This window comes from Silurus aristotelis (genome assembly GCF_946808225.1).
Source record: "Silurus aristotelis genome assembly, chromosome: 6".
NCBI classification, from domain to species: domain Eukaryota; kingdom Metazoa; phylum Chordata; class Actinopteri; order Siluriformes; family Siluridae; genus Silurus; species Silurus aristotelis.
This window is the reverse complement of record NC_139579.1, coordinates 14,936,580-14,951,579: the sequence shown is the minus strand read 5'-3', so window position 1 is coordinate 14,951,579 and position 15,000 is coordinate 14,936,580. Positions and strand designations below refer to the sequence as shown.

At 42.7% G+C, this 15,000-nt stretch overlaps 1 protein-coding gene across 3 annotated transcripts in view; it reads left to right on the top strand.

The window, feature by feature from the left end:
- arhgap5 (Rho GTPase activating protein 5) overlaps positions 1–15,000 on the top strand; it is a 40,133-nt gene that overhangs the window by 1,643 nt on the left and 23,490 nt on the right. For 2 of the 3 annotated variants that reach the window (XM_083543577.1, XM_083543576.1), the window contains 2 exons: positions 2,146–6,037; positions 6,436–6,586. In XM_083543577.1, coding sequence (XP_083399703.1) covers positions 2,324–6,037; positions 6,436–6,586 — 3,865 coding nt within the window. In that variant the 5' untranslated portion in view covers positions 2,146–2,323. Of the gene's footprint in view, positions 1–2,145; positions 6,038–6,435; positions 6,587–9,003; positions 10,032–15,000 lie in introns of those variants that run through there. The other variant, XM_083543578.1, reaches the window with a different exon arrangement.

Below are 15,000 nucleotides of genomic sequence, written 5' to 3'. Positions count from 1 at the left end.
TTCTCACACACTGACCCATTGAACCCAGGCCTGGGATTTCCCCAAACGCCAAAGATTCGACCCTAAACACACCAAAAGCCCACCAAACCTCTCTCTCTCTCTCTCTCTCCTGATTCACTGCCAGAGTTACTGCTTTCCTAACTACACCAACAAATATGTTTTTATGAGCTCCAGGACCAGATAGATGGTGTGTGACTAATCCCTGTGATACTGCACTCATCAGAAAATGTTGAGGTCACATTCTGGGGGGGTGAGGGGTGGAAAATAAATAGGAATGAATACTGTGTTTGGTGCTGCTTTATTGGCTATTAATGAGAGAAGGTCATGTTGGATTGACACAGGTGGATGTTGTCGGAATGAACATGCGAACGGATCAGCAAGAGCGGTCCTTCCAATCCTGAGAACGAAACAGAAGCTTTTTATCGTTTCTCGCAGCAACCTTCATCGTCCTGTTAATCAGTTTAGAACTAGTGGAGATCGCAGACTTTGGACTCGAATGCATAACGATCGCACAGAGTTATGGGAAAAACGCGGCTTGTTGGTGAGCGCGATGAACGCCGAGGCCGAAAGCACGACCTTATCGACGTCGTGAACGTTTAGGATCCTTATCAGTTTGAGGAAAGCGCACAGGCGAGGAGGTGGAGAGCAAGCTGGAGAGATCCGAGAATTAAAGTATGATGTTAAGTTGATTCGGAAGTTAATCTGTTAGTCTCTACGAATATGTTAGTTAATATTTTTGTTTAATGCTTTCAGTTGTTTTTGCCTTCTTATTATTCAGCCATTCAAACACGTCATTAGTTTTAATAGATAAAAAAAAAAAAAAAACATCACTTTCTCACCAGAACACCATATGAGATTCAGCCACAGAAAATGTGTAACTGCTTATCTTCATGTTACGTAACATGTTACTCATAAAGCTCTACACACAAAGCTCTATAAGAGGTAAAAAAAAGGAGTGTGAATTTCTAGTCCTACTATTCTATTCGTGCCCATTCGAAATAGATCAGCCTCCAGAGAATACTTCCTAGTTTTAATTTTATTTGTTAGGGGGCGATGGACACAGGTGCTCAACCAGGGTACGTAAAATATGGATTAGTAACCACTCTGGACCGTCTGGCATGGTTTGGTGAACAGAGTGCAATTAGTCATCCTTGACATGGATCGAAGTGCGAGGGCAGTGTTAGGTTCATTTTAGAAAGGATTTGATTGTTGACGTGGTTTATTACGGAGAATCCTACGGTTCTACTTCAAAAGTCAGGCAAACGTTTACGCCCTACTTTTGGATATAGGAATTTGTATGCACACAGTGTAGGTACTTGATTAGTAACCAGTAGTACCTAACACGCTGCGTATCTTAAATAATCGTAGATCATCGTGCCCCCATTGCTGCGCTAGTAGTCAGAGGATTGATGGTGAAGTGCATTGCACCGAGCACAGTTGGATCATGTTTCGGGGGCCTCTTTCCATGAATGACTGCATGTGTTGTCTGGGTATTTTGTCCAATATATACATATTTATGGACACTTTTGATCTGTCGTAGGTAATGAAAGGAAATGCACGCTTGTGAATCCTGAGTTGCTCATGCAGCCAAACTTTAGTTACAATAAAAGTACACCCTTTATTTTCAAACGGCTTCATAAATGTGTATAAAAGACATCCAGCTTCTATCTCTTCTTTTGTATCAAAGCAGGTCAGTGATGAAAGAGGTTTTAAAAAAAAAAATAAAAAAAAAGTGACTTGTATTACACAACTCCAGCATATTCAATCGTTTGACTAAAGAGAACAAAAGTGGTGCTTTTTTTTATTGAAAACATAATTTACTACTCGCTGTGTATGGTAATTACTGTATAGCATATTATAAGGTAGTTTATCTAATACTGCAGAGGGTATGAGGATATGAAGCTACAATATAGTAATTTTTTATTTTTTTATTCCAGTCTTACTTGTTCTTTGATCCTCTCTCTCTCTCTTTCTCTCTCTCTCTCTCTCTCTCTCTCTCTGTATCGTACCCTATGTAAACATGCCGGTAATAAAGTTGGCAGGCGAATAAGTATTCATCGACAATAGCGTTGTCTTTTATTGGCAATAAAGTTTGTATTTCGGTCAATTGTGTATGCTAATGCAATGTCCTTTTATATATTGCAGGTAGGTGATGCCTGAGGAGAAGCACAGCTGCTCCATAACTGACGATCCAGAGGAAAGGGATATCCACATCTGTTCAGAGCAAGAAATGGAAACACATCACCAGTAGCCAATGGAACTTTATCTTTGCCTTGCTGGCAGACTTTGCTGAGAGTAACAAGGCAATGAGAGGGGCTGTATAATGGCCAAGAATAAAGAGCCCCGTCCACCGACATACACTATCAGTGTAGTCGGGCTCTCAGGCACTGAAAAAGAAAAGGGCAACTGTGGCGTGGGCAAGTCCTGCCTATGCAACAGATATGTGCGTCCCAGCGCAGACAGCTACTACTCAGAGCACACTTCTGTGTTAAGCACAATCGACTTCGGAGGTCGTGTGGTGAACAATGATCACTTCCTGTACTGGGGGGAAGTGTTACACAGAGGAGACGATGGACTTGACTGTCGAATTCAAATCATCGAACAGACCGAATTTATTGACGACCAGACCTTTTTGCCGCACCGGAGCACAAATTTGCAACCCTACTCGAAGCGGGCGGCGACTACAAAGCTGCAGTCTGCGGAAAAACTGATGTATATTTGCACGGATCAGCTTGGCTTGGAGCAGGATTTTGATCAGAAGCAGATGCCCGACGGAAAGCTAAACATTGACGCTTTTGTCCTGTGCATAGACGTGAGCAAAGGATGCAACCGGAAATTCGACGACCAGATGAAATTTGTCAACAGCCTTTACTCGCAAATCGCCAAGTCTAAAAAACCTATCATCATCGCCGCGACGAAATGCGATTCTTGCGTCGAGCAATACTTGCGGGATGTCCAGGCTTTTGCTGCAAGCAAAAAGAATCTCCTGTTGGTCGAGACATCAGCGGTATCGTCCATCAACGTGGACCTCTGTTTTAATGCGCTAACCCAGCAAATGGACAAAACACGAGGTAAATCCAAAATTATCCCGTACTTGGAGGCTTACAAATCTCAGAGACAATTAGTAGCCGCGGTCACGGTCAAATTCGAAAAGCTTATTGTTCAGTCTGTCCGAGATTATCACACGAGCTGGAAAGTTGTGAGCAACTCTTTGAAAAACCTTTCAGACTACGAGGAATACATCAATTTGGAAGGTACCCAGAAGGCTAGAAACACCTTCTCTAAGCACATTGAGCAGCTGAGACAGGAGCATATCAAGAAGAGAAGAGATGATTATCTCTGCAGTTTGCCAAAAATTCTTAACAAGATGCTCAGCAACTTGGAGGAGATTGAGAACCTGAGCTGGACCGATGCTCAGAACCTGTTAAAAAACAAGAACGAGTTTCAGTACTACTTTGTTGTGCTGGAGCAAACCCCATGGAATGAGACGGATCATGTGAACAAAACAGACGACAGAAGAGTCCCCTTCGACATTCTTAAAACTGTGGAAGGTGAGAGGATTTACCAGAACCACGTGCAGCATTTGATATCGGAAAAGAGGCGAATGGAAATGAAGGAAAAATTTAAGAAGACGCTGGACAGAGTACATTTCATAAGTCCTGGCCAACCGTGGGAAGAGATTATGTGTTTTGTCATGGAGGACGAGGCATACAAGTATATCACAGAAGCTGATCGGCGAGATGTGTACGCTCTGCATCAGCAGGAAATAGTTGAACGGGCCAAAGAGGAGTTTCAGGAAATGCTTTTCGAGCATGCCGAGCTGTTTTATGACTTGGATCTGAATGCCACCCCGAGTTGTGATAAAATGAGCGAAATCCACACTGTACTCAATGAGGAACCCAGATACCGAGCTCTACAGAAGCTTGCCCCAGATCGGGAGTCCCTTTTACTGAAACACATCGGATTTGTTTATCATCCCACCAAAGAGACTTGTCTGAGTGGTGTAAGCTGTGTGGATCTGAAAGTTGAGCAGGTACTCGCAAATAGGCTGGTCCAGTTGGACCACGGTCGCACTAATCTCTACTACAACAGCTCCAATCTCGATAAAGTGAACTTGTGTCTTCTTGGCCGCGAAGGACTAGCTCAAGAACTTGCTAATGAAATCAAAGCTCAGTCCACAGATGATGAATATACCCTTGATGGCAAAATCTATGAATTGGACCTTTTACCTGTTGATGTAAGTTCCCCCATGCTTTTGAACCATTCCTGGATATCCAATTTCAAACCTCATGGGTTCTTCTGTGTCTTCAGCTCAATCGAGTCACTTAATTTTCTTGGTGATCGCATAAACCGAATTCGAGCCGAGATTTGTCAGGGCAAAAGAGAGAGATTTGCCCAGCCCTCGCCGTTTATCCTAATCCTAGCGAGTCAGCGAGACAGTGTTTGCAAAAACATGCCTATTTTAAGGCATCAGGGCCAACAGCTTGCCAATAAGCTACAGTGCACATTCATAGACATGCCCTCTGGGACCTTTCCCCGAAAGTTTAACGAATCTCAAATCAAACAAGGGCTCAGGGCAGTCCTTGAAGGCTTAAAGCACAACTTTGACTTGATGAATCCTATGCCCTCCATCAAAGATTTGTCCGAAACGGATTTGCGAATAGTCATGTGCGCTATGTGCGGCGACCCGTTCAGCGTAGATCTTATCCTCTCGCCTTTCCTGGATTCGCTCTCCTGTAGTGCGGGTCAACCCGGTCAGAGCAACACCCTGTACCTCGACAAAATCATCGGTGACAGTCGCAGGCGTATACAAGTCACTGTTATCTCATACCACTCCTCAATTGGAATCAGAAAGGACGAATTGGTGCACGGATACATACTTGTGTACTCAGCGAAACGAAAGGCCTCCATGGCCATGTTGCGGGCTTTTTTGGCAGAGGTCCAAGATGTCATCCCGGTCCAAATGGTTGCTATCACTGACAGTCAGGCAGATTTCTTTGAGAACGAAGCAATCAAGGAGCTGATGACTGAGGGGGAACACATTGCTACAGAGATTGCAGCCAAATTCACAGCGCTCTACTCGTTGTCTCAGTACCACCGGCAAACCGAAGTCTTCACGCCGTTTTTTAACGAAGTACTTGAAAAGAAGAACAGCATCGAAAGCTCCTTCATGTTCGATAATACACGGGACCTCTGCACCTCTGAAGACGTCTTCCCTCAATCGCCACACAACCATTCATCGGCCTACTCTTATTACCCCGACTCTGAAGATGACGCGGAGGGACCACCCCCTTATAGCCCTATAGGGGATGATGTACAGCTTCTCCCCACCCCTAGTGAACGAAAGTATAAAATTGACTTAGAAGGGAATGAGTATCCTGTCCACAGCACACCTTTAGGTGATCATGAACGCAACCACAAAGTGCCTCCCCCGGTGAGACCGAAACCTGTGCTGAACAAGCCTAATGTTAAGAAGCTGGACCCCAACCTTTTAAAGACCATAGAAGCTGGAATGAGGTCCAGCAGGAGAACACGAGGCCAGATTATGGTGCATGACGACCTTGAGGTGGCGGACAATTACGCAGATCCAATAGACACTCTGGCCAAATCGAAGGGTTACAACGACGACATTTACGCTGTTCCAGAGGACACCCATAGCAGGATAGTCAAGATGCGCAACTCGTTCGGTGGCCATCACGGTTATTACGGCGACGAGGAGAACGGCTTTGATCGTACGTTGAAGTCACAGGGTAGCAGGCGGCCGTCCAAATACAAGCATCGATCAAAGATCCTTTTCAGCAAGACGAAAATGTACCACAGACGAGTACACTCCGACGTCAGTGATGACGAATCGGGGCCAGCGGTGCAGAAGAAGAAAAAAGGACGAGGAAACCGCGGAAGTGAAGAGGACCCTTTACTTTCACCTGCTGATCCATGGAAAGGAGGGATAGACAATCCAGCCATAACTTCAGACCCAGAGCAGGAGGACAAAAAGTTGAAGAAAAAGAAAGCAACAAAAAACAAGGAACCGAAAAAGGTTAAATTGCATGTTTTTATTTTTTACATTTACAAACAGTTTATGAGTCGAAGAGTGACGAAGCAGGCATCATCGGCTCGAGCTCAGGTTTCTGACTGCTGTTTTACATGTTTTGGATTAGCACGGGTTTCCTCTGGGGTCTCCAGTATCCTCCCGCTGTTAAAAAACAAAAAATAAAACAGCAAATAGGAGAATTGGTTATGCTAAATTGCCCCTGTGTGAATGTGTGTGTGTGTGTGTGTGTGGTGCAGTGGATCTGGAGTATATTCCTGGGATAGGTCCAGGATTCACTCAAACCGTGACTGGCTAAAACTGATCCTAAATAAATGACATATCAGTTTATATTAGTTTAACCGTTTGAGATTTCTGAAATGTATGCGTTTGTTTTCTTTTCATAGGTTAAAGCGAAAGTTCCAAAGCCATTGTATCCACCGACCCGAAGAAATTGGGAAAGCAACTATTTTGGTGTTCCTCTACAGAACTTGGTCACCCCAGACAGGCCTATTCCTCTGTTTATTGAGAAGTGTGTGGACTACATTGAGCGTACAGGTCAGTCACAAATGTCGATAAAAAAAAAAACCTACCGCTTAACGGTGTGTCGCGCTGTTCCGTAGCACAGACAATTTACCGCTGACGGTTACACATCGTAATTCGCCATGTTGAGTTGGAACGATGATGTCAAATGGTCGGGTGATATTTCCTCCAGTGTGTGATGAGAGAATTAGATCTATAGCCTGGCCTCGATTGTTGCTCATATCAATGGTAAGAGTTAATGCCGACTTATACGTGGGGCCACCTTTCAGAGAATGTCAGATAGTGATGACAAAGCAGCTATGAGAAGCATGAGACGGGGCGATAAATCATCTGAGAAAGGCAAGATCTTATTCAGCAGTGATAGTGATGCAACTTAAGCAGCCTGCTTACACAAGGACAAATGTAGCTCGACCATATAAAAAAAAATCTTCAGAATATAGAAACATTGCTGTTGCATTACAAGCTAGCCGAGCTGACCAGCACTGCTGCTCTTGGACGTGATGTCCAAACCGCAGAGAGTATGCAAATTTGAAAAGTTAGCGAAGGTGGTTTCGTCTTCAGCGTAACCCCTTTTGCAGAAGTCGTTTCTGCATTAAGTATGCTGAGGCCTGCAGCTATTCCACAGCGAGGTGTGTTTTGATGATTTGATGACGCAACACAACAGGAGGCTCTTTTACTGTATTCACCCCCCGGACTCATGCTCTATTAAATAGTTTCATGTAACGAGCTACTTGATTTAAGATAAATTGCTGTACAGGGAAACGTACAGCTGCGTAACTACAAGAAGAGAAGCCATTAGATTGACTAATGCAATGGCTTCAATGTTTGGAGCTAGGCAGCTGCCTGGAATTGCCGGACATCTTGTCTTTCGAACGTGTTCACGTCACGTATCACAGAAGTGCTGTAATACCCCGAACCACATTTCAGTATTGTTGTATAGTTAGGTCGACTGTTGCAGCGAAGCCTTAGAACGCCCGTGGCTGCATCTCAGTACTCTAGGTCTTTATATAAAAGCCTTTTCGGTGCATTTTGTGGATAAAGGGGGTCATCTAGCTCCCCCACACACACACACACACACACACACACACACACACACACACACACACACACACACACACACACACACACACACACACACACACACACACACACACACACACAGTTGCTCACATTCTTTGATGTGTTTTTAAAAAAAATGCTTTTGCCTTTTTGTCCATCACAGCTAGCCTTTTACCAGTCTAAACATTCTGTATCCTTCGGCTTGTCACTTCGCCTTCCATTTTGTGATTTACAGACATTGCGGAAAATTTTTTTTTTACTTTCTTTTTCTAAATGGACTTTTCCTAATAGTCTTTGAAGGCTCGCTTATCATCTCTAGCAACAGTGTGCCATTTCTCCCAGCTTTCTCACAGTATTCAATCTTATTTGTTACATTTTATTCAGTATTAATTCGGCTTGGGACGATTGAGGGTATAGTCATTGCACATCGATTCCATCGTCTGGCTGTTATATTGGACTAAAACGTCGGGCGGAAAAAAAAAAACGTGGCTTTTTCAGCTTAAAAATCGGCAAAAATAAACAGTTCGTCTCGGACCGTGCTTTTCGTATTATCTTTTTTGGCCTTTCTTTGTATCCTCTGTGAACCTTAAAAGCCTATTTTGAGTATGTGAATATCTTTGCTTGCAAAACATGGACGAAAACTGAAATTATATGGCGCACCCACGACAATATCCCTTAGACAAGGGGCATGGGGGAACGGTAACATTTTCCACGTAATCTGATGATGATGAATATGATTTGGTTTTTATACGAAATCTATAATTGCACATGGACAGTATGCAGTATGCTTTGAAACCCAGGATGCGACTTAAGCGGAGGGGGATATTGCGGAGCGTGACTAGCTAAAGGAGCTGTCTTTTAATTAGCGATGCAAGTGCGCACGATCAGTTTGTCTAAATGAAATGCGCAGTGGGTTTTTTTTCTGTTTGTTTGTTTGTTTGTTTGTTTGGGGTTTTCCTCGGGCGCCGCCGTCCCTATCATTTCGAATGAATATTTATACAGTTGAAAGCATTTAAATTTCGTAAGCGGTGCTCTCCGGGGCAAAAAGCTAGCGAGGAAAGCATTTTAAAACGTGCTAAAGCGTTTCGGAGTCGGTTTCCGTTTCCTATAAAACGCATCGTTTGGAGTTGCGAAAACTCCTCACGCCCCTGATTTTTTCGGAAGTTTGAATCTTATCTACCTCAAATCTCAGATAAGGTTTTGAAGTGGAAAGGCGACGATTTAGGTTGTAAAATGTAAACGATGTGAAATACGCTGTGTTTAAATGGCACCGATTTAAAGAGCAGGTGTAGTGATAATGTAAAGTTGTGTCAGTAGATAAATCTGACTTTGGCATCTCTTAATCTCCTTCTCTTTTTCACGGTTATGTGTAGCCAAACGATCCATTCTGAGGACAACCCTCAACCAGTAGAGGTGAACAGACAGCTTGACATTGATTTGTGGAGCAGATTCGCCTCGGCTGTCGGGGCATCCTGCTTCCCCACCTGGCTCTTTTTCAGCTGTTCACTGCTGCTGTCATGATGACAAATAAGTATTTGTATTGTCTGTTTAAATGGCTAGGCCTACTGCCTCTCGGCGCTACTTGAAAAAGATATAATGGTAAAGAGCTGGTGTTTTTTTTTTCCTGCACTTTCTTAAAGCAGCCAGAAATGAAATGCCCCCCTTACAGCAATATTACTCTGAAAAGTAGCCGCATTTATTCAGGTTTTTTGTCAGTTCCCAAGTATAACTCAAGTATATCTTATGGCCAACCTGCATTTGTCTTGGAGTTATAGTGTACGTGTATTCAGCTAAGATTTTTTTTTGTATTGCACTTTTAGGAATGGACACTGTCCCAAACCAGCTATACAGAGATAAGTAGGCTATACAATTTAAATTTATATGTTAGTGCCTGTAAGTTTATTCCTAATAAGCAAGCGACAGTGGCAACAATGGCGAGGAAAAACTCCCTCAGATTGTATGAGGAAGAATCCTGGAGAAGAACCAGACTCAAAATGGAATCCGTTCTCATCTGGGTGGCCCCGAATGTCCATATCATTGTTGAGGCGTTTTATTATCATCACTGTTCGGTGATGGGCGTTTTAATGCAGAACCGTGGGTGCACATTCCAGCCATTGTAGCAGACTGTTTGTGTTCATTACAGTCCGAGTCCATCTGTTCATAGTTCTCGAGTTGCTCGGTCACTTCGCGATCTTTAGTCCGTTCACGTGAAACCATCCTCATCTGCGCCGAGTGTTCTACATTTAAAGAGAACTCCATCCAGAGGTATTGTGATGAAAGGGACAGGCAAAAAGAAAGGGACAAGATCACTGATCATTGGTGCATCAAGAGGATGTTTAACTCAACAGAGAGGGAAAGAGAGACTTCTAATACCCTGACTGAATAAATACAGTTTTAATGCTATAAACACGAGTGATTCTGGTTTGTTTTATTATGGCACTTTATGCTACCACTTTTTTTTACTAGCACCATAAAAACGAATAGTTTTGTACGCAGAAAATACACACACGCACACACACACACACACTTCGAACGTTCGAGAGACGCTAAACGAGATAAACGGCTGATGAAATTCTACGAAATCTCGGCCCTGTGAAATACCTTCAGGTAAATAACATACACGAAAGCATGCAGAGGATCTGCTCATTCCGTACGTCGATCAGATCTGCAGAAGTTTGTATTTATTTTTTTTTGCGTCGACATTATCCGCTGTAATGTCTGAAATGTTAGCAAGAGTGCATCTGTAACGTTTTAGCCGGTGTCTTCTGACGTCTCCTGTTCAACCAAGCAGAGCTTTTTTGACACATGTACCAGGTCCCTGGTGAATGCTTAGCAAAAAAAAGTTCAACAACCCAAAGTCACAGTATTCCCAGTGGCAATCTGCTGTCTGTGGTATACAACGGAAGGAGTTGTCGGAACAAATTGCTTTTGACAGGCTGTCGCGGCACATCACGGAGTGTATTTATTCCACGTTGTAGACATCGGAGTGGACATCAGCACTGGAGCGCACACAAATGAGCCAGCGGAGGCGTCACACGATGTGGTAGGCTTGTACATTCTGGAGAAAGACCACATATTACGATTAAGACTAACCTGCACTAAAAAAGAGTTGCTTATCTCATAGGCTCCTTATAGAACAGTGGTCCCCAAACCCCCGGCTGATTGGTACTGAACGGGCCGCACAGAAAGAATACATAACTTACGTTATGTCCGTTTTATTTATTATCTAAATCCGAGCTATGTTTTATTTTGGATATTTACCGGATTCTCTCCGCCACATCTGTCTATGACTTAATCTTGATGCATGTCACGATGCCTCAGTCACATGTCTTACCAACATCCGCCGCCTTCTTTTAAGGTGCTGCTCCGGCCGCTAACACATAATACATTACCGCTAAATTGAAACCCCCTAACTTGCGAAATGAACAAAAAACAACGCAGTGGATTCACAATTATTATATTTATAAAATACCAGTTTTTATGCCGGTCGTATAATTTTATTTTGTTGTATTTATCCGCCGCACCTTAAAGGCCGGTCCATGGCGCAAAAAAGGTTGGGGACCGCCGTTATAGAAGACCTAAAAAACTGTCATTAAATGTTAAGTTAAATATTGTACGTATTTGGCCAGTTTCACACCAGGTTTTACTATATGACCAAATGTTGAATAGACTCCTAGACATCATACTCATGTGCTTGTTGTACATCCAATTCTAGATTTCCCCTGTTGCTGCTATAATGAACTCCACTGAGGAACTTTGTACCAGTTCAACCCAAAGGAGTTCAGTGGAGTTGAGGTCATTGCTCTGTGCAGGCCACTCAAGATCTTCAACTCAAGCCTTTTTTTGTGTACATTGTGGCTAACGCTGGTAGTGACAGCTGAAAACATCATGAGAGCTCATGCCAGGTTGCTGCTGTGGAGATGGCCAGGACTTCCTTTGCATGCTAAAAAAACCCAAAAAAACATTTAATCCATCGTCCTCCATCTTTATTCCTTTTTTAACTTCACAGTACAACGCGGTAAAACCATTGCTGTCATTGTCGGACCCTTTCCTTCATGTGCTTAGTTATGTTGTCCCCTATCCAAATTCAGCTACTTCCATAAAAACATTAGATACTTACTGATGAATAGAAAACACAATATAAGGATATTGTAAAAACATAAAAAAAACCTTTTATTTTGTGTATGCTTAGGCTTTCCCTTATTTGAACAGTTATTTTTAAAGCTAGTAATACAACACTGTGACTCTGTTTTAACTTTCCTGTATTTGTTGAACATCATTGGTGTTCACTGTAATTCTGTTTTTGCATATTAATGCAATTGTTACCTTGAATAATCAAGCTGTAATATAAATAGATTGAAAGCTAAGTTCATGATTTGTAACAATCATTCACTGTACTCTATTAGATGTTTTTGTTGGGAGTGACGAGGATGAACAGGATTAGAAATGAGTTTATTAGAGGGACAGCGCATGTAGGATGTTTTGGAGACAAGGTGAGGGAGGTGAGATTGAGATGGTTTGGACATGTGCAGAGGAGGGACATGAGGTATATCGGTAGGTGAATGCTGAAGATGGAGCCACCAGGAAGGGGAAAAGGGGAAGACCAAGGAGAAGGTTTATGGATGTGGTGAGGAAGACATGCAGGTAGTTGGTGTGAAAGAGGCAGATGTAGAGGACAGGGTGGTATGGAGACGGATAATCCGCTGTGGCGACCCCTAATGGGAAAAGTCGAAAGAAGATTTACTGTACTCTATACACTCACAGGAAATAGTGGATACCTGTTCATTTATGTAGTTATCCAAGCAGCCAAACACAAGCCAGAATGCAAAATGCATGAAATCATGCACATCCAGAGTTGCAGTTAAGTTCCATGTACAGAGTTTCAAAATGATGTTCTCATCCAAACTTCAGGATGGAGAAAGAAAAGCTGTGTCTCCGAAGCCATGTCCCCTTGGTGATACAGTGATACATTTCATCCCCAGATACACAGAAAAGGCGCTTTTCTTTTAAATTGTAACGCATCTGCTCACTATGAATTAGAGATTAGCTGGACTGATGTGCAAATGTCCTGGGCCACTGTACAGCCCCTGTGAGAGCTGTGCACTGAGGCACATGTTCTGCTGGTGTGAGCACTACTCCAAAGCACTAGTGCTTAAGGATGCTTTCACTGCATCGAATGTCACCTGTGTCAACATAGCAGGGGTCCATGTGTGCATGCGTGAAGCAGCGAATCTTTATGTTAATGATTTAGTCCTATTGGACGAGAAGAGTCTCGCTGCAGGCAGCAGATAAGACTCTTCGCATCTGCTAAAGCCTCTGCTGGCAATTTTGTAGGGGGCTTTACTTGACACACACACACACACACACACGCACGCACGCACGCACGCACGCACGCACACACACACACACACACCTTTGGATCAAACCCAGCTCAGTCTATTCACACTAACAGACTGTAGTGCTTATGTAAAAGCACTCAGAGCTGTCTTTTATCTGTCGTCTCCTCGTGACTAAACCTGCTGTCAAGGCCTGAGTGTTAAAACACAGTCCGAGCCGCTTGTTATTGTCAAGGCACTAAAAAGCGGCGTTATAAGACCCGTTCTCCCGAAGCGCATCATCACATCAAGGAAATGCGCGCATCTGTCATGACCTCAGTTACTAACCATGAATTTAGGTTTGTCTCTGCCTTTGGATGCCCCACCTTTCATCCTATTATAGATTTTGTCATGAAAACAAAGAGGGAGTTTGTACTCGCTGACCTTCTCCCCCGCCCCCCACCTCCTCGCCCTGTTCTTTTGTGTCAACTGCTTTGAGGAACTGCAGGACAAATATTAATGTCCTGCTCTTAAAATTGATGATTCGGCTTCTATTTGGACCTGCTTAAATTTCCCAAATAAGCGTTTTTTTTTCCGTTAATGGAGTTGCGTCGAATCAGTGCTCAGGCGACGTCTACTATGCTGGAACAAATCTCTTTATGTATATTGAAGTCGTGCGATAAATATATGAAATAACGTGCCTCTAATTCAACCGGGCATGCGAATACGCCGTCACACGAGCTCTCTCGTGCAGTACAAACCTCAACTTTGACTCTTCTTAACACGATTATGCACCATCTTGTTGTCCAAGGTACGTTTCATTACTTTGCAGTCATGAGGAATATCTGAGCCCCAATTCAGCCCACGAGATGTCGAGTTTATTTACCTGTGTGTGTTTTCATCTCTCTTACAAAAGCCTTCCGTTCAACCAGGAGCTCGTTCTGATCTAAGCAACCTTTTGTTTTATGAGTTTTATGATTTGCATGAAACCCATAGCTATGTAAAATTGCAAAACTGCCTGTGTGGACTGTTTTCCTTTATCATTTTTCATCTGTGCTTTCATCTGAATGCTGATGAGGGAAATAAATCTAGCACAGCAATACTTTTAGCTATGAAATTTATACTATTTAATACTGATTGGTTTGAGAAATACAATAATTATTTCAAAACTGCTCTCGAAAATAGCGTGTCCTTGTGCTAACACATGCTTCCTTGGAGTACATAATCTTTTCGAATTGCTGCTCTTGCTGTGTCATAGGGCAGTGTAACAAAAACCAAGCGCTCTTCACCCTGACTAGGAAACGGCATCCTTCTCACACAGAAAGCAAGTGCGATTCTGCTGTCTTTGACCCCTGGGTCATGAATGGATTTGGCATCGATTTCTGGGTGACAGAACGAACGTGTTCCTTTTGCGATCTGCAGTTTTTTTTTAGTGCCCCATTAGTCAAACTTTAGAATCGCGTACAAGTCAAAAAAGCACAGGATAAGTATGCTGATCTGCAAGCACTAATATGCTAAATCCTACACTATCCATTGACTAAAATACTTTTTTAATTTTTTTATTTTATGTATAAAGTAAGTAAGAAGCAAAACATGGCTGATTATTTCAAAATAACTACATTTAAGGAACACAAACTATAGCAGCTCTAGCCAATTATTTCATTATTTATTGAGAAACCATCAACGTATGGTTACGTTCCAAGAAACAAGTTATCCTGTGCTGTAATAAAATAAATAAATAAATAGCTTGACGTTGTTATGATGCTGACGACTTTACTGTAGGTTCCCTTGTAACAGAAGTTACAGCGCTTTACTTCTGATTGTGACTGTGTATAATAAACATGTGCTGTAAACAATCATCTTATATAAGTCACACATGTTAGATAATCACTGTTTGTGGAACATCTGCCAACAAGCGTTTTAAATTGTTACTACTGTATACAAATTTGCATAAAAAATGTTTTGCTTTGTTGAAACAAGACGAATCCGTCGATTAACGTACTTCACGGCACAGTAGTGGAATTCGGGTTCTCTAAGACGATAAGCATGACCGCG